Source organism: Limanda limanda, chromosome 16, assembly GCF_963576545.1.
Source record: "Limanda limanda chromosome 16, fLimLim1.1, whole genome shotgun sequence".
Taxonomy (NCBI): Eukaryota; Metazoa; Chordata; class Actinopteri; order Pleuronectiformes; family Pleuronectidae; genus Limanda; species Limanda limanda.
Window position 1 is genome coordinate 12695386 of NC_083651.1, and position 22330 is coordinate 12717715.

The 22330-nt window shown below is 41.7% G+C and overlaps 2 protein-coding genes across 2 annotated transcripts; one reads left to right on the top strand and one right to left on the bottom strand.

Moving 5' to 3' along the window:
- The first annotated feature begins 2285 nt into the window (after positions 1 to 2285).
- slc9a2 (solute carrier family 9 member 2) lies at positions 2286 to 13974 on the top strand. Its single transcript, XM_061088762.1, has 13 exons — positions 2286 to 2547; positions 2864 to 3078; positions 3170 to 3418; positions 6574 to 6824; positions 6906 to 7123; positions 7832 to 8031; positions 8569 to 8658; positions 8743 to 8813; positions 10258 to 10425; positions 10521 to 10626; positions 11867 to 11983; positions 12208 to 12298; positions 13550 to 13974. Exons 1-13 carry the CDS (start codon positions 2286 to 2288, stop codon positions 13972 to 13974), a joined length of 2463 nt encoding a protein of 820 aa, XP_060944745.1.
- Positions 13975 to 16035: 2061 nt separating this feature from the next.
- mfsd9 (major facilitator superfamily domain containing 9) lies at positions 16036 to 21816 on the bottom strand. Its single transcript, XM_061089270.1, has 6 exons — positions 21730 to 21816; positions 20443 to 20530; positions 19621 to 19664; positions 18645 to 18774; positions 16992 to 17201; positions 16036 to 16904 (listed from the first exon to the last, which is right to left on the bottom strand). The coding sequence occupies exons 1-6, from the start codon at positions 21814 to 21816 to the stop codon at positions 16036 to 16038; spliced, it is 1428 nt and encodes a 475-aa protein (XP_060945253.1).
- Positions 21817 to 22330: the final 514 nt, after the last annotated feature.

A 22330-nucleotide genomic window follows, 5' to 3' on the forward strand; every position in this document is an offset into this window, starting at 1 on the left:
CAAATCTAATCCTTTATGCTTGGCTGTGAGCATCTGGGGAGGCCTGCAGGGGCATGACACTCCACATCCGGCATAAGACCTTATGTGCTTTTAAAAAAAATACATACATATACATGTGATAAGCAACATGCTCCTGACACATCAGCTCTAATGTTTTTCTATGCACGAGAGTGGGTGTCATCCAGGGCAGAGGCTTAGAAATAAACTGAGCAGAGCTGTCCAGTGTTAATCTATTTATGGCAGGAGCATATTATCCACTTTCTCATTCACTGACACTGGGACAATAACAAATATTGCGTCATGATATGAGCTGATGCTGAGGCTGTGTGCTGCTGCATGGTTTTACACACAGTCCTGCACACTCCCATACAGGCCACAGTACATAGATTTATATATATAAAAAAAAAAAAAACACTCGACATTAGAGATGATGCTATAGCTGTGAAAATGTCTCATTGGGATGCTGTTTATCATCGACAGCATCACAGAGAACAGACGCCCTCGAACAAACCGTGACACGGTGACACGCACAGTGAGAATGAAAAATAATAAAGGATAAATGATAAAGAATCAACGTGTCTTACCGTTGAGAGCAAGGCGATGGTTTATTCTCATATTGATGCGCATCCTGGTTCCACACTCGACGACGTCTGCAGCTAGGACTCGCCCTGACTCCCTCTGACACAGCCCAGCGTAATACCTCCCCTGGCTGCAGCTCTCCACTGTGTCCACCTAGAGGCGCTGTCCACCCAAGCTGCAGGGACGACTGTGCTTTTGTTAATGGGTGGAGTAATAGTATCCCAAAATAAATACATTAGACATATCTAATGTTGAGGCACATGTCCTCCAGGAAACAGGATACAAGATACAGAGTATCAACTCTCCATAATCTTTGGATTTAGCTGCTCCTGTTTATATTGTTAAGAATTTTTGCAATTTGTTATAAATATATAAATTCGTTACTAGATATAATTATTGCAGATTTTTCTAATTCAAGGGGAATTCCTAGATCAAAATTATGATGTAAGATACTAACTATTATAATACACTGCTTGTACAAACATTAACAATATACTAATTCATCACTTTGAGGCAGGTCAAAAAGATAAAGGAGAGGTTAGAAACTATACATATAATTGCAAGTCAAATTGATAGACAAGGAATACAACATTCTGTGAGACAATAGGGACAGAAGTGTAAATGTGTAAAAACAGAAATTGTCAGGTAAAGACACACAAGAACATACACACATGATCCCTGTGTAGAATACTCTGAGCTCTTAACCCAGTTAGTAATATCAATTATGTTTTGAAGGAGAAAAGTATTATTTAACCCTCTCATTTTGGTGAAGAGTTGGATATTATTATTTTTTTTTTTTTTTTGGCAGATGAATGTTCACATTTGATGGAGGCCGAGCACCTCAAACCTTTATTTACACCCCCACGTCAGAGAATTAGTTTCTGACTTACTATCCCATAATAAAGACTTTTTTATGGGTATTTGGGAAATGCTACCACGTCAAGTAGCCTAATCAAACATTACAATAAAACATTTGGAATTATCCAGCTTCAGTCTCTGTCATGTCTCTCAGGTCCATGATACTGTGTCAAGAGGAATTGTGAGTTTTTGTGATATTGATGAATTATTTTTCCTTACCAAAATTAAAGGATGAAATTTGTTTATAAGCAGTGTCCTGGCATGTATGTGTATCTGATTTATATCATATACAGGCCTATTTAAACTGTACCATAGACTCATTAATCTCTGATTCATGAACCATGTAAAACAGTGTATCAGCTGCAAGTTGAAACTTTGTTAGGAAGCAGTTGCTGGTGTCACCGAAACTAAAAAGGAGAAGAGAAGAGGACCGTGAATGAGCTCCAGAGAAACACCGCGTCCCGCCCGCTGCTGACCCGCTGCAGGTGTCGGCCAATCGGGAGCAGCGTCCCGGGGCCGCGCCCAGCCGCGTATCGGAACTCGTGGAGCGCTCAGGTGAAGTAAACCCCAGGTGTGGGTGTTGATCTGCAGTTTGAAGGAGACTCGGCACGATCACGCAACTGTGCAGGAGCCGAAGCTGAAGAAAAGTGAAGGGAAGCCATCCCCGGTGAAGAATTCGAGAAGATGGAGGAGTGAGAACACGCGTTAAATCAAACTTTGGAGGAGAAACCAACTTTGTCCTGAACTTTTTCCTTTTCTTGGATCGTGAAGTTGGATGGAGTGATTGAGCCTCGACGACGGAGACGTTCCCATAAGTTTGGATTGTTGTGCAGGGACTGTGTGTAAAAATGGATTCGACCACCTCCATATTCAGAGGAGCTTTACTGGTCCTATTCACAGCTTCATGTCTCCTGCATGGATCCAGAGGAGAAATCCCCCCCAGGCCACCCGGCGGGAGCACACTTCTTCCCCCGGTGAAGCCTGAAGCCCCCCAGGCTTATCCAGACGCAGAGAAGTCGAATCTACCGGTGTTTACAATGGATTATCCGAGAATACAGATACCATTTGAGATCACTCTGTGGGTGCTGCTGGCTTCATTCGCAAAGATCGGTAAGTAGCAGCAAAATGCTCCTTCTTCTCTCCCCGTTTTCTTGGTCACCCCAACCGGTCGAGGCACATGGCCTCCCTCACTAAGTCTGGTTCTACAAGAGCTATCTCAGGATATTTATCTCTCCTCCGTGCCCAAGAGCTTGCTTGTTGTGCGTAGCAACTTCTCTATAATATTGTAAGGTCTCGACCTTCTTATGTAAAGTGCTTGAAGTATGAAATTAAATTGAGCTGAATCCAGGTGATTACAGTAATGATATCTGACTTTTCAGAGAGGATACCTCTAGGGTTTTCGTTAAGGTCACATCTCTTCCCTCAGGTTTCCATGTGTACCACAAGATCACCATCTGGGTTCCGGAGTCGTGCCTCCTCATCAGCATTGGTCTGATCGTTGGTGCCATAATGCACTCTGTGAACGAGGAGCCCCCCGCTGTGCTGTCCAGCAACGTCTTCTTCCTCTACATGCTGCCCCCCATTGTCCTGGACTCGGGCTACTTCATGCCCACCAGGCTTTTCTTTGAGAACGTCGGCACGGTCGGTCACCCGTCAGCCTCTGTCTCTTAAAACAGATTCAACTTCTTGTTCTCACGCACGAATAATTGACATTCATTGTTTGTATGTGCAGGTGTTGTGGTTTGCAATTGTGGGCACACTGTGGAACAGCATCGGTATCGGCATGTCCCTGTTTGCCATCTGCCAGATTGAGGCTTTTGGAGTCCAGGACGTGAACCTCCAGGAGAACCTGCTGTTTGCCACCATCATCTCGGCCGTGGACCCCGTGGCTGTGCTGAGCGTGTTCGAGGACGTGTCTGTGAACGAGCAGCTCTACATCGTGGTGTTTGGAGAATGCCTCTTCAACGATGCTGTCACTGTGGTGAGTTGGCTCATACAAATGTTGATTGTTTCATTTCAAGATATTGTTTGTCCTTGGACAGCTTTACTGTCGTAAGCTGAGACTTGATGCAACATGTTTCACCTACTTTGGATACCTCTGGGTTACCGGTTGTATTGAAAACATGCAAGGTCAGGTAAGGCAAGGCATGTTTATTTATCAAGCATCTTATACACAGGGGTTAATCAAAGTGCTTTACAAGCAAAACATGTAAATAAATGAATGAACGAATAAAACCACAGATGCTAATAAACATACAGGCAAATTTATGAGATAAATAAAAGTACGATGTAACTGATTGATTCAAAGCGAGGGAAAAACAAGATTTTAGGTTTAAGAATGGCTACTGTTCAAGGGCTACTGAGTGGCAGGCTGCACACTGGCTAAAGGACATTTCACCACCAGTTGACCAGTCCCTTTTAGATATGAGTCCTACTCAGTAAACAATAGAACTGCAATTGGTTTTGGGCCCAGACAAGACAAAGGGAGCAAGGTTTTATCCAGATTTGCGCTATCTCGAGGCACAGGTGCAGTTTGGTGAAAGCACTTCATATAATCAGCATATAGCTACGGTAATCTAACTTCTTGGAGAATTTATGAGGCATGAAAACGTTTAAAAATAGGACAAACTAAGATTTGAAATCAGCCTTCAGCACCCAGTTTTCTCTTTTTCAACAGAGGCCTGACGGCTGCTTGTTATGAAAACATACAATGGAAGGTCCCACCAGTATCTGTTCTCTGTGTGTTAGTGGTTCAGGATTTTGGGCCACATGTTACTGACCAAAGAAAAACCACAATTGCTGATCAATATCAGTCTGACAAAGGCGATATACGTTTTGTCTAATCTGGTTATTCTAACAAGAACAAAATCACACGCATGTAGTTAATTATGGGCACCATTATAACTCTACCGACCGAGTCAGGACCTGTTTGGCACCTTGATCTTCATGAATACTAATGCATGACACAACAAATTCACTATTGTGTTGTCTGAACTGTTCCTGTTCTTTAACCCTAAAGGCTCAGCTCAGGTATCACAAGGTACAGTTTGTTACGCTCTCTTTTATTTCTGGGTTAGAATACATGCATGAGAACATAGTCTGTGGGAGGCAAAAGTCTGTGCACGGGCAACAAACTGATAATTTATTCAAAAGTGGAAGGGAGGGAATGTTGTCAGAGAAATGAACCGTTTGGAAAACTGTGTCACTGTTCCCTTAGCTGCTGCAAAACCTGTTTCTGAAGTCAGCGGTTCATTTGGTTATGGGAGGAGATAACAAACACACACACACACACACACACACACACACACACACACACACACACACACACACACACACACAAGGAGTCACCAAGAATTTGACTGCAGTGAGCTCATGCTGGAGTTTCTCCTCCCCGCCTCTCTTCATTGTGTTAACCCCCCCCACAGAACCTACATCAACCTGCTCTTAGCTTTGGTGTGGTGACCCTTTTGTTTAGTACACAGTGGCAGTGCTGCTGCAGACAGTGAAGACAATCATTTACCCAGGAGACTGGGAGAGTCCAGACACGGCATGTACAGAGGTTTTCTGTTTTTCAAAATGACACCAAATCACACAAGATGTCATATTTGTAATAAAAGCCCAAACACTTTTGATTATTAGGAGATGCTGTCACCGATGTGGGGCACAGTTGAAGAGGCGTCGTCAGGAGATGACACATCTCCCTGGCACCCACAAAACTCCATTTAAAACCTTCTCTTAATTTGGCTAAGTCAAACTCAACAGGAAGAATGACAAAATTAAAACACAAAATGAATACAGACAGGCACACCCATCCCCTGGACATCTAGTGTCAGATAATAAAATGAAGGGGTATACAAATCTGGGATCGCACTGTTACAGATGGTCTGTGTTTCCAGCTTTACCTTTGAATGAGAGGGCCAGTTTAATCTAATGTAAATCAGCCATCGATACCCAAAAAAAGCTGTTTCCTTCTTACGTAACACGATAGATGATAAAAAAAGATTTCACGGCAGTTTCCTGTTCATTCTTTCGTGTATGATGAAAGAGGAAGTCCCATAGAATAAATGTTTCTTTCAAATTAACTTTTGTGAACATATTCCTCCAAACCACAGTTAGGAGTTTTTTATTCTACCTTACTAGCAATTTTCTAGAGCACAAAGGCCATATCTCCAACCACACTGAACAACCCAAACTGATGGTGTATTTTTGCCATGTTCATCAAATATTTTTTAAAATGTAGTTTTTGAAAGGCTTGACACATGGACCAGGATATATTATGGAGGTGGACTCCAGTACATAGAGGAAGAAAGGAAATATCGAATCATATTAACGAATAAATTAAGTCCATGTTGTAGATTTTAGCAAGAGTTACTCAAACAAGTGTAAACGTTGCTTTCACTGTTGGACGACATTAAGCTGCAGATTTGGTGCATCGGCGAGTTTTTACAGCAGCAGGACAGTGTGTTAGGAAATCACAGAAAATAATCTACATTGCCAAATTTTGTGGCAATGAAGGAATATGTGGCACAGAGTAATTATCAGGCCTTGGTACAACTTTCCACACTTCTTAGGAGAATCAATAGTGCTGTTTCTTAAATGGAATCCATGGATAATAATGAAAATACAGAATATCACCAGATTTCTCTTTATTTGTGCCGTATGTTTTCTATACTGTCTGACTTAACTTTTCACATTATTTCCAGGAGACTAATGTCAAATTTTCTTCGACTGTGTTAAAATATGTGATCGATGTGTGCAGTCAGACATATTGTAAGCAACCAGTAACATCACCAACTTCAACACTGACTTTAAGATATAAGCTAATAAGACTTCATGCATCATAAACGCAGGACAGGAGGAGAAGGAACAAAACCCAATGCTCCTTTCCGTGAGTCATTCACTGCACTCTGTGAAATGAGATTATCAAATTGCAAACAGTGCAGAGTAAATATTTCAGTAAATCACTCTTATCTGGAGCAGTGTTGTTAGACACCGCAGCCTCTGACACCACCCATGACCTCTGACTGGGATGTGTGTGTGTGGGGGGGTTCTTTGTGCACGTGCATGCATTCAAAGCTGTGCATTAAAAGAGTGTGTGATTTCATCAGCGTTTCATGTGTGTGCTCGCGTTTTCAGGTGTTGTACAACATGTTCAGCTTTGTGGCGGACATGCCAACGGTGGAGCCAGTGGACGTGGCCCTCGGCATGGCGAGGTTCTTCGTGGTCGGGCTTGGTGGGATGGGCTTTGGCATTCTGTTCGGCTTCGTGGCCGCCTTCACCACGAGATTCACCTCCAGGGTCAAAGAAATCGAGCCACTCTTCATATTCATGTACAGCTACCTGGCCTATTTGGTGGCCGAGCTCTTCGCCATCTCATCCATCATGGCGTGAGTAGATTTGAAAACAAATATTTCACTATTCTGCAGGAATATGGCAGAAGTAACAGCCGAATGTTTGTTTTCCTGCAGCATTATTACCTGTGCCCTCACCATGAAATACTACGTGGAGGAAAATGTTTCCCAGGGTTCCTGCACAACCATTCGCCACGTGGTCAAGATGCTTGGCTCCATCGCCGAGACCCTCATCTTCTTCTTTCTCGGAGTTGTAACAATAACAACAGACCACGAGTGGAACTGGGGCTACATCCTGTTCACGCTGCTGTTTGCCTTCGTTTGGAGAGGTCTGGGTAAGCAGATAGTATCATTGTCATGTATGAGTTCAGGGGTACGATGAAGCAAACGTTCGGTTTGCACACGAGCACATTGACGGCACAAAGTCACATCCTTCCACTTTCCCTCTTTACCTTTTGCATCAAGTAAAGAATTGATTGTGGTAAAACCTAAGGTTTGTGCCGACAAAGACAAGGGAGCAGAAATCCACTTGTAAGGAAACTGGGATGTAACAGTGCATAATTAAAATCGTCTATAGAAGTGATTTATTACGGAGCTGGTTCATCAAATATCAAGAATGCACATTATGCATTCGGAGTTCACATTACTTTCTGTTTGTTTTGTTTCTGATGAGCTCCAGCAGTTTAACTTCTCCCCTCGCTGCAGTGATGTACAGGCGGAGTCTTTGACCCCATGACATCACTGTCGCGTGTGTTTATCAGATGACCACACCCACTGGTGGTGCTGGGTGTGGTCAACAGGTGAAACCGACTTGAAAACTACGAATCAGAGGAGGCATCAAAACAGTTTCAGCTGATGTTGCTCTTTAAATCAGCTTTAAGTGATTTTTGAACACTTGGAGCGGCAGAACAGGCTCTTAACACGACACATTCATTATCTGATTGTGGTTGTTGATGCATTTTGTTTATCTTAGGCCTAGAATTCCTTCAACATCTATCTCTGTTTCATTCTCCTGTTTTATTTCACCTGTTCTTCCCTCCCAGGTGTCCTGGTGCTGACTCAGATCATCAACCCTTTCCGCACCATCCCATTCAACAAGAAAGATCAGTTTGGTTTGGCCTACGGTGGCCTGCGAGGCGCAATTTCATTCGCCCTGGCTTTCACTCTTCCTGATACCATCGTTCGCAAGCCGCTCTTCGTCACGGCCACCATCACCATCATCATCTTCACTGTGTTTATTCAGGTGAGACTTTGTGGTTGTTAGTTTCCCGCAAATGTTAAGTAATTTGTCTTATGTTTGAATCAGGTTTGCTTGAAACAGACTGGTGGCCAGTTTCATGATTTTCGAGTCATCAGATTTCCATGAAATTTTGACTGTGGCTCTGGATAAGGGGGCGAATCTAGGATTAAAAAAATCACTGTCTTTAACATTGCGAAAAAGGGATTTAAAATATCTACATTTTCTTTGATTTCTCAGAGAATAATTCATGGATCTTGATGGATCCTGAATTTAAATTTTTTTTTATTGGCATTTGTTTGTTAGCTAGCAGGATTATGCAAAAACTACCGAATCTATTGCTATGAAATGTTGTGGTGGAACTTATTAAACTTGGAGCAGATCTGGATGAATGGATCTAGGAACTTTTGCTAAGCCTTCACAGAGAAACGCCCTCCAATATGTGAAGGTCGTTAAATACATGATGTCCAGTGGTGAGGTGGTCGGTTGGGATTTCAAGTCACTTTCTGGATTCTGCTGAATCTCTTTTTCTCTTCTCCACAGGGCATCAGTATCCGTCCTCTGATTGAGTTCATCAATGTCCGCAGAACCAACCGCAATCTTGACACCATCAACGCAGAGATCCACTGCAGGGTGAGAAGCAGCTTGTGATCATTGTACACGTCGTTGACATAATATTTTTGCACACAGTGTTAACAGCTCTGGTTTTACTCTCAGCTCATGGACCACACTATAGCAGGCTTAGAGGACCTCTGTGGACAGTGGAGCCACTTCTACTGGAAGGACAAGTAAGAACTTCTCTTGTTTTTGCGCAACAAAATGTCATTATATTCCTTATTTGGTGTTGCAGACAAAATTTACACGTTACTCACTTCATCATTAACTCGCTGCTTTACTGCTTCATGCGAACAAAACCAAACGTGGAAACTGGAGGAGAGGTGACAGTTTTAGTTTACCTGCTTTCAGTTTCCCTCTTTGTGGTTTTCTTTGACAAAGCCATTGTTCACACTGGGGCCGTGTGGGAACGTGGAAAGCTTTTCAGACACTGGTGTCGTGTTCAGCTTCCGACATATTTTTCTTCCCAAAACTTGGATATGTGTTCCTCCAGTTTCGCATTGTGTCCAAATGATTCCAACATGGTCAACTACGTAAAATATAACTTGAATTTGCATTATTGCATTGTTTTAATTATTTCCGTTCCTTTAATTAACTGCAACATCATAAGTCTGTTCAAATACAAAGATTAATATATTGAACTATTTTATACATGTTCAGAAAGTAATGTTTTGAAATGCTAGGGTCAGTGTGAGCATTTATTTTAAAATTAAATAATTAAATACTTCTATCATTGACCTCATTAATCCTCCTTTGAAAATATATTTGGTCAGTTGCATTACATTCTTACAAGTAAATTCTCTAGTCCAGTAATCTGTATTTACTTTCTTAACATTTTCACATTTAAAATGTTCTTATTATTATCAATACTTTATTGTCTAACTATACTTTTAAAGTGGCCTCTTCCCCACCCCTGAATATATATATATAGGTATAGGTATTCAACATTAATTATATACTAAATACTACTGCAACACGGTATAGATTGTTTTACAGATTTTTCTTTACAGGACATCAGACACCATCTTTCTTTATTCCACTGTTTCCACCTCTCCCATTATCCCCTTCCACCTTTCTCTCTCCAGTTGTCCTTCTCCTCCTCTATGTTGACTCACTTTTCGTGTTTGTCCCGTGAGACTGGTTCATCAAGTCTCAGAGTGTCGATTTAAAATTTAAGTAGTGAAAACAGCCTGAAAAGCCCAGTGACCTACAGAAGAGTCCGAAAGTAGGACCGCCTCTTTCACATTTAGAATGAATCTGGTTTACCAACTAGTGTCTCAGGGAGTTCAGATCCATAGTATTCACAGTCATGGAACTTTACACCAGTGACTCTAATGTTAAAAATTCTGAATACGTTCATCTGAACCTCGACAGGGAAGTTTAAGGTGTTAGAAACTAGAGCACTATGTTTACTTCTGCTGTACGCAAAATAAAGCATGAGGAAACTAAAGCTTCACTAAAAAAAAAAATATGCGACCAGATATTCAATATGTCTTCAACTTAAATTATTTTCTACCCATTGAAAGTATACATATATATATATATATATGTATGTAAAAGTTTACAGCTCAGGCACTCTTGGTGTGACATGCAACTCGATCTCAATCTCAATTCCAGGTTCATGAAATTCAACAATCGAATCCTGCGTAAGATCCTGATCAGAGACAGCCATGCCGAGTCCAGTATTGTGTCGCTGTACAAGAAGCTGGAGCTGCAGAACGCCATGGAGATCCTGGACACGGTGGCGGGCGACATGAGTGCGGCTCCGTCCATCGTCTCGCTCTAGTATGTAACCTTCATCATGCCTCTGTGCTAGTCTGACTATCTCATCACCTCCTTATTATTATTACCTAATATACATACTTCTGTCTGATTTTTAGTGAGGAAAAGAAAAGCTCTGGTAAACCTAAGAAGAAGTTCCTGGCTGGCGATCTGAGGAGCATGCATGACATCCTGTCCAAGAACATGTACAAGATCAGGCAACGAGTGAGTTAATGTACCACATTTTGAACCTTGAAGAAAATAATTAGAACTTATGGAGAACTCTTTCTCCTTCTTGTACCCCATTTATGATTCTGATCAGATTGTGACCCTTATGAGGGGGCCTGACCCCGAGGTTAGGAATCAGTAGATTCAATTAACCAGTTCCACCTTGAATAGCTATAAACTGCCATATTCACACTATAGTTGCTAAAAATGTATCTTAATTTTAAAATGAACCCATGAGCACTGCAGCTCTTTGTCCAAATCAGCGTCCCTTTGGTTTTTACTTGAATAGGATGTTACATTTTAAGAGAGTATTTATAGTATTAATAACTATAAGATTTATTTTTTACATAATATTCTGGTGTCCGTGTTTGTTGGATACATCCGTCTGTATCCGTAAAGCATCATTTTCATACCGCTCGTAGGATTCGGGCGGCGCTCTCCTCTTTCCAGTGTGATTCCTCCACACACTGAAACTGGTTGCTGTTTTGCATGACCACAGACGGTGTGGCCGGCAGTACTTTTCCATTAGTGACATGACATCACTGGAGAGGCTCAGAGAGACACTTTGATGTGCAGATAAATGGAGAGCATGTGTCTTCTGTTCTGGGGTAGACGACTTGTCCGGTTATCTTAATGGCCCCTCTTTCCAAGTGTTTCTCCATTCTCACACAATCTCTGAGTCACTTCAGTCTGTGATGTTTGTTTGTTTATACGGGAGCGGTGCTTTGCATCCTGAGCAGCTCGTAAGAAAAAAAAGTTTTAGCCTATCACGTTGGAGGTTTTGAGTTACTGTGATCTGAACGGAATTGTTAATTGTTTCCTATTCTCTGACCAAGCTGAACTCCTTCTGTTGCCATTAAACCTTTCTCTAAAGAACTGTGTCTGCTTGAGAGTGTTAGAAAGGCGTCCGTGTTTGTTTTAGGTCAGTATAATAAGAACTGTGTTGACAGTGAAGAGTAGGTTTGCAGAGAAACAGACCCTTGCGGCCAAAACAGGTGTGGCCAGTTTTGGTTGAGTAATCCGATCTTTAAAGAATGCGTTCTCCTGTTAAAGCATCTCCACTGTTTGTCTCCACATTTATTGTGTGTCAGGATGTGTTGCTCACCTTTTACTGTGGTCGCTTGTAGACTTGTACGTTTATCACAGATCAACCTGAAAAATGGCAGAATTGCTGATGCGTGCATTAGAGGCCTGTGATGTGTTTAACGTCGTACCTCTTTGTGTTGTCTTCATTCAGACGACCGCGTACAAGGGCAAGCACGCCCTGCCCAATGACACCCACGCCAGAGAGATACTGATCAGACGCCACACCAGCATCCGTCGCAGCATCCGACCCGGCAGCTTTCAGTCATCGGTAAGCAAGAAGCTCTGTTACTGTGCTTGATACTGACCTGAGTCTTTCTACACATGTTCTCAATCTCTCAGTTAAAAGTAGATAAGATAAGATTGAACCTAATAAGTAGCAGGTACATTAACTCTTGACAACACTAAGATTAAATTTGTTTCACAGTTTTTATCCCATGCCTTGTTCATTATTCTCCTTTTTGCATCTTCTTCCCTAATTTGTTTCATTCTCAGGAGGTGACCAAGTCTCAAAAGTATTTCTCTCTTCCTGCCGGGAAGAGTCTGGACTCCAAGTTGTTTCCTCGGGAGAGAGTGAGCGATACAGGTAAAGCTTCTTAAACCAACTGCAAACTCCTAATATACTGATTCCCCTATTTATTTTCCCTTCATTAGATTGAAGGTTGGAGGCAAATAAATGAAATAAAAATATGGTATTCTCTGTGATAAAATGTTTAAAATTCAAGATTCACTTGGGTCAGTCAGTTTGACACCTGTTTTAGCTCAACAACTAGTGGACAGATTACCAGGAAAATATGTGCACACATTCATTCATTCATTTCATCGCCTTAACGCTTGATCCAGTGACTTTTCCTCTCACGCCCCCATGAGTTTAACATGTGTACTTCAGAAATTTGTCCAACATATTGGTTTATATGACGGATAATTATAGCCATACTGAGGAAATAAAATTCTAATATTTGCATATGTGAGAGTAAGTTCGTTATACGAATGAAGTCTCTCATAAAAGAACATTTTACTCATTATTTTATGACTTTATTCTTGAAATATCAGATATTGATCCTTCCAGAGCAAATGTTAGCATCCCAAAGCATGTAAGTATGTTGATAAACATTAGTAAGTTATTATGTTTATTAAACTTGCATAGTAACATTTAGCTCTTTAGCCATGGATTTTAAAATAAATGCTCAGACTGATCCTATGGCAATAGTCACCCCAAAGTCTCAAGATGTCTCCCATAGTACCCCCATATATCTTCCTCTACTTGTGTCACCCATTCTAACAGCACATCCATGAATGTCTATAATTGTTGTAGGTAGGTGTTTGCATCCTATTGGATAGTTAAGCCTAAAGTATGCATTTCCTGAATCAGATTGTGTCCTTACCTCTTGCAACTGGTGAAATATTCAAAAGAGTTGAAGTTGGTGAGAGTTGAAGTGGGTGCCTCTCTGTCTGGCTCATCTGAGTAAGATATGAAAGTCGCTGAGCGTAGACACTACAATGTACTGTTGGTTTGCCCTTCTATCTATAACCTGACCTTGGGTAATGCTTAGAGAGAGAAGGGAGTATCTGTGGAATTAGACAGGCATTATTCTCCTGTACAGATATAATGTGGAATATACAATATATATTATATAAATAAAATAAAGTGGCATATATTATACAGTATACAGTTTATAATGATTGAGCCACCAGCAGGTCATTGACATTTACAGGTTTATTGTAACACTCTCACCCCATATGCACTTCCTCTTTTACAGAGCTGTGTAAAACACAGTATGTAGTGATGGGAGGATTCTGAGAACTAAATCATACATTTTTTTAAATTTTCTCTCAGACGATCAGGAGACCATGTCAGAAGTGGCCTACCCCTCCCGACACTCTCGGTTTGGCCAGCCTGCACGCTCCTCCTCCAGAGCCATGATGCCTCTACGAAGGCTGGACACCCTTAAAGAAGTTTCCTCTGTTGAGGTTCTAAATGAAGGCAGAGGTGAGAGGGGCGGGACAGGGCGTGGTATGTCAAGGACAAACTCCTCCTACAGTGATTCCCATGTGCCTGCTCCTCGCCGTCACTTCAACGCTTCTGCTGACAATAACAACGGCTCAGCTGATGACTTTAGGAATGTGCATCAGGAAGCAGAAGAGGAGGAGGAGGAGCAGCAGCCCTCCTATCCACCTCCAGCCTGGGCGGTTGAACCCAGAGACGACTCATCGACACAAAACCCTCTGCTCAGGCGGCCTCAGTGGAATCCGAAGAAGTAAAAATGTTCCTGGGCTTTCAGCGGCAGCTGGACTGCCACAGACTGAGTGTCATGTTCCCAAGCAGCTCCAGGGAATCTACATGTAACTGTGTGTTCATGGTGTGGAAAGGCCCAGTAAGTTAATGGTGGAGATTCATTCATGTCTTAATGGAGGAGAACCGCCCTTCACAATGAGCCAGAATGGACAAAAGTCAGAGGCACATCAGCGGCACAGCGCACTATAGTGGTGGGACTGTGTATGAATTGTAAACAGTGAGTCATATTTCATCAAGTGACTTTTAAATACTTATCTTCCTGTAGGATTTTGTTTTTTTATGTTTAAAGGCGATTGTAGCTCAAACTGTTTTATTGTGACTAATTATCTCTCTGTTCTTTGTAAATATTAGTCTTTTTGTATTTTAACTGTCTGGTGTCATTAACAGTTGCATAATTGAAGATACACATTTTATTGTTGTGTAACACAAAGTACTCTTAGGAGTAACTTGGCATCGATTGCACTCCTGGATCCACAAATCTGATTACACGTTGTTACCATTTTATTCTTCTGTAATAAACTTTTCATTCTGGTCAAATCATGAATATGATCTAAGAAATGTGAACGGCACCAACAGAAGAGAAAGAGGAACTGGGAAGTGTGGAAAGTCTGCATGACACAGTTGAATATTTATAATTACACAAGCAGCATTTACTTTTAAGGAGACTTATTATGCTTATTCAAGATGATCATTTTCGTTTGGGTCATTGCTCGAAATGTTTACATGCTCTAATGTCCCGAAAACATGTCACACTCCTTATACTGTCTATCCGGGGCAGCTCCTCCTTTCAGCCTCTGTCTGAAAAATGATGTTTTAGCTACTGTCTCTTAAAGGCCCCCGTCCTGCTAAAGCCCAGTCTGCTCTGTTTGGTCAACTGTTTCCAGTCCGTTTACGAAATGTCTGCCTCCTCTCTTGTTAGGAGTACCAGAAAAGCTGCTCGGCGTGCTTTATGCAAATATGGGGAATTGTGACATCACGATGGTGCGGTCGCACTACTGACGAAGTGTTTCAGGAGCTGTGTTTTCTCTCTTTACTGCAGACTTTGGGCTTTTTAACTTTCCAGACCAGTGGAAAATACAATATAACAGAAACTGAAAATGGATAATGTCTCCTTTAATGTTTCACGTAGAATTCAAAACATAACTGACTCAAACATAGAAAACACATTTTATTCATTGACATTTTTTGGCTTGAATCTGGTTTGTTCTTACAAGATTTTGTGTCTTCTTTGTAACATGAGCTAACACCATTTTTCTACTAATAGTATAGTGGTGCCTTTACCTGAGTTGAAACTGAACTTAGTACTTCATATGTCCATTTGAACGTATCCTACGATAAAGTTACAAATCTCCATAACTGAAATTCAAAAGTCAAAGACCAGAACAAACATTTGTTCATATACCACCATGGGAACCATTGAAGTTGCAGTGCATTCGAAGGAGGTAAAATGTGTAAAACCAACTTGGCGACTCCTAAAGTACAACAAAGTGATATATAATGCTGTTAACCTCCACCAAGGAGGTTCTGTTTTCATCTGTGTTTGTTTGTTTGTTTGTTTGTTTGTGTGTTAGCAGGATCACTGGACGGATTGCCAGTAAGCTTGGTTGAAGGATGCAAGATTGAAAAATCTCGAAAAAATAATCAGGCTTGATATTTACGAGTCTGTATAATTTGGTTAAAAAGTCAAAGCTCTTTAGATGTTTGGTGTTTAATCAGCAGACCCACAAACTTGAGGGATTTTGGACAAAGTAGTGGTTACAAACCTATAGTAAAAATCAAAGGCCCTGTTGTATGTTTCTGTCTGATCAAAGCAGACAACATTTCCATGCCTCTTGAATCGTGAATCCTTTCTCCCTAAAGACGGACTGCACTGCTGGTGGTAACGAACCACTTTGACCCAGAAATCCTTGAGTGGGACACATTGATCCCACTTCTAGTCCTTCACAACTGGCCTCTCACAAATAACTGCACTTCTTTGAAGGGTGAATGTGCCTTTTTTTCATCATACTTTCGTCATCATAATTTATTCAGTTACTCAGTTTGGTAGTTTTGATCATTCCTCTCCCGTCCCACTCAGGGATCCTGATAAGCAGTAAACCTACAGCTGCTAGAGCCAGGACCACTCCCAGACTCGGGGGACCACAGGGGCTGAACTCCTGAGCGAGACCCGAAAGGAGGGGAGCCAAGACGCGGCCGACAGCTGTAACCGACTGCCCCGCGCCAATCAGAGTCCCGCTGGCCTGGACCCCTCCCCTCTGCAGCTCCATGTCTGTTATACACGTCCGTCCAATGGAGGTGGAAATGGCGAAGAAGGTGGAGGAAAGAACCACCTGCCAAACGTTGGCTGCGGCAGAATAGAGGAAGATAAGTGAGCAGGTGAGCATCGTGGAGTGAAGCAGCATAGCGGCCATGTTGTTCTTGTAGAGCTGCGTGACAGGCCCCACCAGGAACCCGGACAAGGCCCCCAAGGTGCTGCTGTAGCTGATCAGATAACCCGTCATCTTTGGTTTGAGCAGGAAACGCTCCTCCATGGCCAGAGAGAAGTTACTGTAGTAAAGCATGATCGCTATGCCCATCAGAAGACGCACCAGAAAGAGATCCCACATGTCAGAAGAGGCTACCATTTTTATCCTGGAGCCCACTGACGACAGCTGTCTCCAAACAGGCTGCAGCAGAGACACCTCACTCCACCGGAGACCACCTTGGTGCTTTTTTAAAGGAGCTGCGGAACCTGGCTGAGCGTCTCGTGCCGGCAACGTCTGGTGTCTATTCGCATGAGAACCATTCTGCACAGTCTCCAAACAGTGGTTGTCATGACAATGTTTACTTGGGTCATTGCTGGAGTTTGTGTTACGGTGAACTAGTGTCTCGTTCCACGGCAGCATCCAGACCAGTCCTGGAGCGATAAACACATTTAGTCAGATAACATTTTTATTTCTCTCTTTATATTTAAATGAGTGATTTCTCGCCATTTTCAACCCACCCGCATTCATGAGGAAGATGGCTGCACAAGTGAAGGAGGAGGTATAGAAGCCCCCTTCATGCTCGGTGAGGTAGCCTCCCACCATAGGTCCCAGGATGAAGCCGACACTGGAGGCTGCATTGAAGTGTCCCATCACCAGAGGGCGCTCTGACTCAGACACCAGGTCAGAGAGCAGGGCTCTGCAGATTGACAGGGAGTGCTTGAACAGTCCTGAGACACACAACATGAGGGGGAGGATAAGAAGCTGATTGATTTCTTGCACAGACTTCAGGTTCAAGAATTTTAAGGAAGTAATTGTGTATTCGTATATTAAATTTATTCTTGTTCTTTTTCAAACCACAATGATGGCAATCGTCCCTTCCCTACAGGCTTATTAGCAAACTGCTTTTAAAATACGTTACAAATGTTGTTTTATTAAATGCACTAGAATTGAATCAGGACTCAGCCAATAATAGTAATGGTATCAAAAATTGTATCATAACATATGTCATTAACACATATTATATTATACTGAATTACATTGCATATTGCAATTTTTTTTGCAAGTTTTACTGTCTTGCATTTTGCATTTCACTTTTTACTTCACTTTTTATATCTTTTATCTTTTATATACTTTTATATATATATATATATATATATATATATATATATATATATATATATATATTAGGGCTGGGCAACGATTAAAAGTTTTAATCGCGATTAATCGCATGATTTCCCTGATTAATCACGATTAATCGCATTTGTATACGCAAAATCCAATAATGAATTAAAAAGTAGTGTATAGCGCAATTTTATTTTCAATGTTCTGCCATATGAACGAAAGTGCCATAACATTTGTTGTGCAAACACTTTTAACATCAGCATTTAATACAGTAGCAGTTAAATAAAATATTCAGTGTAAATCTCAACTTAACAATGTTATCAAAGCAAATACAAAGTTAAAGCTCAATGCCACTGCCAGGGCATTAACGTTATCCTCTTCGTTATGAAAAACTATACTCCTCCCTGCGTCTAACGTAGTCTGCCGAAGCCTCGCTCCACTCGCTGTTTCGTTGAATGATTTGCTGATATCAACTGTGTGTTTTGCATTTAAGTGATATTTTAGACTGGAAGTACTCCGGTGATAAGAAAATTCACCTTGGCAGTGGCTACAAATAACTTTGGTTCTGTCGACTCCGCCGTCTGGAAGGACTTTAAAATGAAAATGGCCATGTAAAAGCTCCGTACCCTTATCCATGGTTGTTTATCCGCCAATTATTTTCTTTTTTCCGGTTCCGCAGCAGTCAGCAACAGACTTTCACAAAATAAAAGCCTGACTTTCACAATAAAACAATAAATAATCAAACCTGAGTTAATGCGAGATAAAATAATTAGTTGAGTTAAATAAGTGATGAGTTAACTCGTAATTAACTAGTTAACTTGCCCAGCCCTAATATATATATATATATATATATTGTTTTTCTTATGTGTGTTGTATTTATTGTGTTTTTATGTTTCTATTTTCATTGTATGCATCAATAACCAGAGCAAATTCCAGGTAGGTGTAAACCTACTTGGCAATAAATACCTTCTGATTCTGATTCTGATTTGAATTTATGCAGCTTGTAAGGGCTTTGAAGCCACATGTTTTCAGACAGTGGTCCTACTCACCCACAGGAATCCTTGCGAGGACGAACAAAGGGATGCTGGTGGACATCCCCAGCAGGCCGTAGCCCAGAGCACTCAGCAGCAGACAGGTGAGCAGAGAGTACCTCCGTCCCACCACGTCACTCCAGCTGCCCTGCCAGGTGAATGACACACAACCACAAACTGAGCCAAATTCTTTACAGGACATTCAGAGGAGATGTTACAGATATTTTCTACATCCACCTGGAGAAAAGTGCAAATTTGACCTATGACACAATGAATACATTTTTTGGAGCCTGTCTTTTAAGAAATCCCTGAACCGAGCAGCCAAGGATGTTATACAGGCCTTTATTGGATTATCGCCCCCTCTTTAGCTCTCACACTCACATGCACACCCATCTGACGAAATAATAGAATTAGAACCAATTGAGTTTACTGTGTTCTGTACGTAACGGGGTGGGCTTATCATAGAGACCAAGCTGTTCCTGTATCTGTACATTTATTTGGATTCAGCTGCTCTGCACAAGGGGATTGACAGATGACTCCTTATCCGTTTAATTTGTCGCATGACCCCCGAGAATTAAACCAATTTTCAGTAGCTGTGGGCGGCAGCAGAGAGACATGGAGAGCTGAGACTCTTGCATCAGATTCCTCGCTGGTCGCAGAGTGTTGTGCATGTTTGAGTAACTTCATAACAACTTGTTTCTGGTTTGATGGCCTAGACTTCGATTTTTTTAGCGCACCGTGCTGAACGTTAAGTCTGCCCAGTGTCCGGAGGTGTCTGGAGCCTGCTTGAGTGTGAACATGCAGAGTAACTGGATATATTGTGTGACCGCAACTGTCTTAAACGACCAGTGTTTATTGTTTTCAGGAAATACCACAGATGACATTGAATGCCGCCATTTTGGCCACTGGCTGTGAGCATGCCTTGTCAAGCAGCAGAGACTGGACAGACGCTTAGAGACAAAGACGGAAAGAGGGAAACTAAGTCAATACTTACAACTATTGTGCTTGAGAAGAACTGTAAGATCCCATATGTAGACACTGCAAAAGTTTCAGATTTGTCACAGAGAGACTGTAAATAAAGAAACTAACTAAACCAATTAAAAACATTGCTTATCAGATAAATGAACACATGAACATTCATCAGTGTGATAGGAACTACCTAAAATAGCAGAAGGCATCTTTAAAAAAAGAAAATCCACATGCACCAACACGGAGGAGGCAAGTTTTATGACCTATGCTGCAGCCAGCCATCACCTGGAAGTCAAGATGCTTTGTCTTCACTTTCTGGGGAGCTGTCATGTCATCCATCTTAATGTATATAGTCCATGGTCAAACCCGACCATAAATTATATTTCAAATCATCAAGTTATCCCTCATTTAAAATATGAATTACAGTTTCCTGTTCTTTTCTTGTTTCGTGTCCCACTGACTGTTAATGTACGGTGGCCCTGAGAACTCATCTCTCACACTGCAACTTGAAGATGCAAATAGACAAAGCACAGGCAAATTGAGGAAACACAACAACAATCATTCTCCACTGTTCTGTTTTGTTCTGTGCAACTCACACTGTTCCTCTAATTGCCTGTGTTTTCTGTATTCAGTTCATTCATTAATTGGTTATTTATTTCTTTTATTAAGAAATGTATTGTTAACAGTGATGTGTCTTTGTGACATCTCTGGAAACTGGAAAAGCAGATCATTAGTTTGTTGTAAAACTTGTTTTTCAGGCTGCTACCTGTTTGTGCATTAATACAACAAAGGAGCCTCCATCTGCTGCTATAGAATAAAATACTTGGATGTAATAGGCACACCTTACCTACTATACCGGCTACAGTGGGACCGGCTCCAAGAGCCTTCACGTGATGGCTCAGCAGCGGGATGATCATGCTCACCCCAAACAAGTCCTGAAAGAAAGTGAGAAGGCGAAGGAGAGAGAATGACACCAGATACATCAGCCGGTTTTTCACACCAAAAACCTGTAAAACACACAGACAATATAAAACCAGCGCTAAGTACTCATCACAGAGAGTCTGGACAAAGCCCCACAGAGTCAATGCTCATCCTGTTTATCTGCTTTGGTCAAAGCAGCTCCTGCCAAACTCCTGATTCAAGTCACACAGCAATTCATACAGTGTCCCACCAGTTACCATCCAATTACACTAATTGCTTAACTTTCAGTAGCAGTCCCCACATTTCCGTCCGCTCCTTTGCATTAATGTGAGCTGCCCTAGATCTCTTAGTCACGTTTTACTCAACACACAGACTAAAGGAGAAGTTATATCTAGGAAAAATGACATGGATTGTCACCATCATTCATTTTTTAGAAATATGTAGAACTGCTGATTATAATAACTTTTATCATGGGATCCTGTTCTCATTTCGAGTAAGGACTAGTCCTCTGCAACATGTTTTTCTGCCAGTGAGGCTTGGAAGAGGCACACCTCATGACGCTCAGGTGTCAAAACAACCTGCCATGTTCTACACATCGTCCTTGTGCTGCACTTGAAGAAACAATTCAAAACAGCCAAACACACAAAAACTGTGTGTAAAAAACATACATTAATTTTTACAAGTATTTACCTTGTATATATTTTGTCTATATGCCGATAATCTTCTATCCTGAGTTCCCTTTATTTTACTGGCCACGTACTTAGATAGATTCCTCACATTTTTCTAATTTACAAAGAATGTGTAATAATCCTTTAACAGAAGCTCTGCAGGAGACTATTTTAACACAATTTACACAACATAATTTACTTTTTTCGTAACATATCTGCAGGTGATTATGACAGATAAAGATCTTTTTCCACAACAAACAGTGAACACTTTTAGAAAATTACATATTATATATCATATTCAATATTTTTGAAAGCCCCTGAGGACAAATCACCATCCTCTTTTCTCCAATTATCATTATTTGCATATGAAAAATACTTGTAACCTGGCTTTATTATGATCATTTCAATCAGATTTTAGAGTCCAATTCTAATTCTAATGCAAACACCCTGTAACCTGCCCACACTTCTCTGAGCGCGTTAAGTATTTATTCTATTCACGTTAGACTCGTAAGAGCAGGACGCTGAGTCAGCAGAGAGCTACTCACCAGGAAGCCCACCACACAGATGCATCGCTGGATCCTGGTCGTTCCTGCGGGTCTGAGACATGAGGAACTACATCTCAGGTCGCTCATCCTCCAGCTGTGACGGTGCAGCGGCTGCAGCCACAGCGCGGCGGCTCTTCCGCTCCACTCAGCCAACGCGTCTCCGTCCCGGCCGGCGGGGGGTCTCACCGGCAGGGAGGGGAGGGGCGGCCGGCTCGGGGCCAGCTGCTCGGATACGCCCGGTGTGAACGGTGGTAGGTTTTAAAAACGAGTGTGAAACACGACACCGTCCATAACGATCACTGTGCAGGTCGCGATTCATCTGTCTCCCGGGTTGAATCGTCGCATTGCTCGTTCTGACTCCCCCCGTGGCTGCTCCCGCATGGTCTCTTCCACTGTCGTCAAATGAATGGATCCCGGAAGTTGTCATCCATGAGGAAAAGTAAAGAAATTCAATGGAGAGGAATGGTCTCTATTCAGAGATTATGAAGATTTAACAAAACATGAGAACCTCGAGTAAAAAAAGAAAAGCAAAAGGGATTACTAGGATTTTCTTATTCAACTTATATTTTATTTATTTATTCATTTTCTATTATTATTTTAA

What these genes read in the sequence shown, in the direction of transcription:
- slc9a2 (XM_061088762.1), top strand. Translation starts at nt 2,286, where the DNA reads ATGGATTCGACCACCTCCATATTCAGAGGAGCTTTACTGGTCCTATTC. An exon ending in ACGCAGAGATCCACTGCAGG is followed by an intron (nt 8,659 to 8,742) that starts GTGAGAAGCAGC and finishes TTTTACTCTCAG; the next exon opens with CTCATGGACCACACTATAGC. An exon ending in CACTTCTACTGGAAGGACAA is followed by an intron (nt 8,814 to 10,257) that starts GTAAGAACTTCT and finishes TCTCAATTCCAG; the next exon opens with GTTCATGAAATTCAACAATC.
- mfsd9 (XM_061089270.1), bottom strand. Translation starts at nt 21,816, where the DNA reads ATGAGCGACCTGAGATGTAGTTCCTCATGTCTCAGACCCGCAGGAACG. An exon ending in TCTGTGTGGTGGGCTTCCTG is followed by an intron (nt 20,531 to 21,729) that starts GTGAGTAGCTCT and finishes ACTTTCTTTCAG; the next exon opens with GACTTGTTTGGGGTGAGCAT. An exon ending in CCTCGCAAGGATTCCTGTGG is followed by an intron (nt 17,202 to 18,644) that starts GTGAGTAGGACC and finishes TGTGTGTCTCAG; the next exon opens with GACTGTTCAAGCACTCCCTG.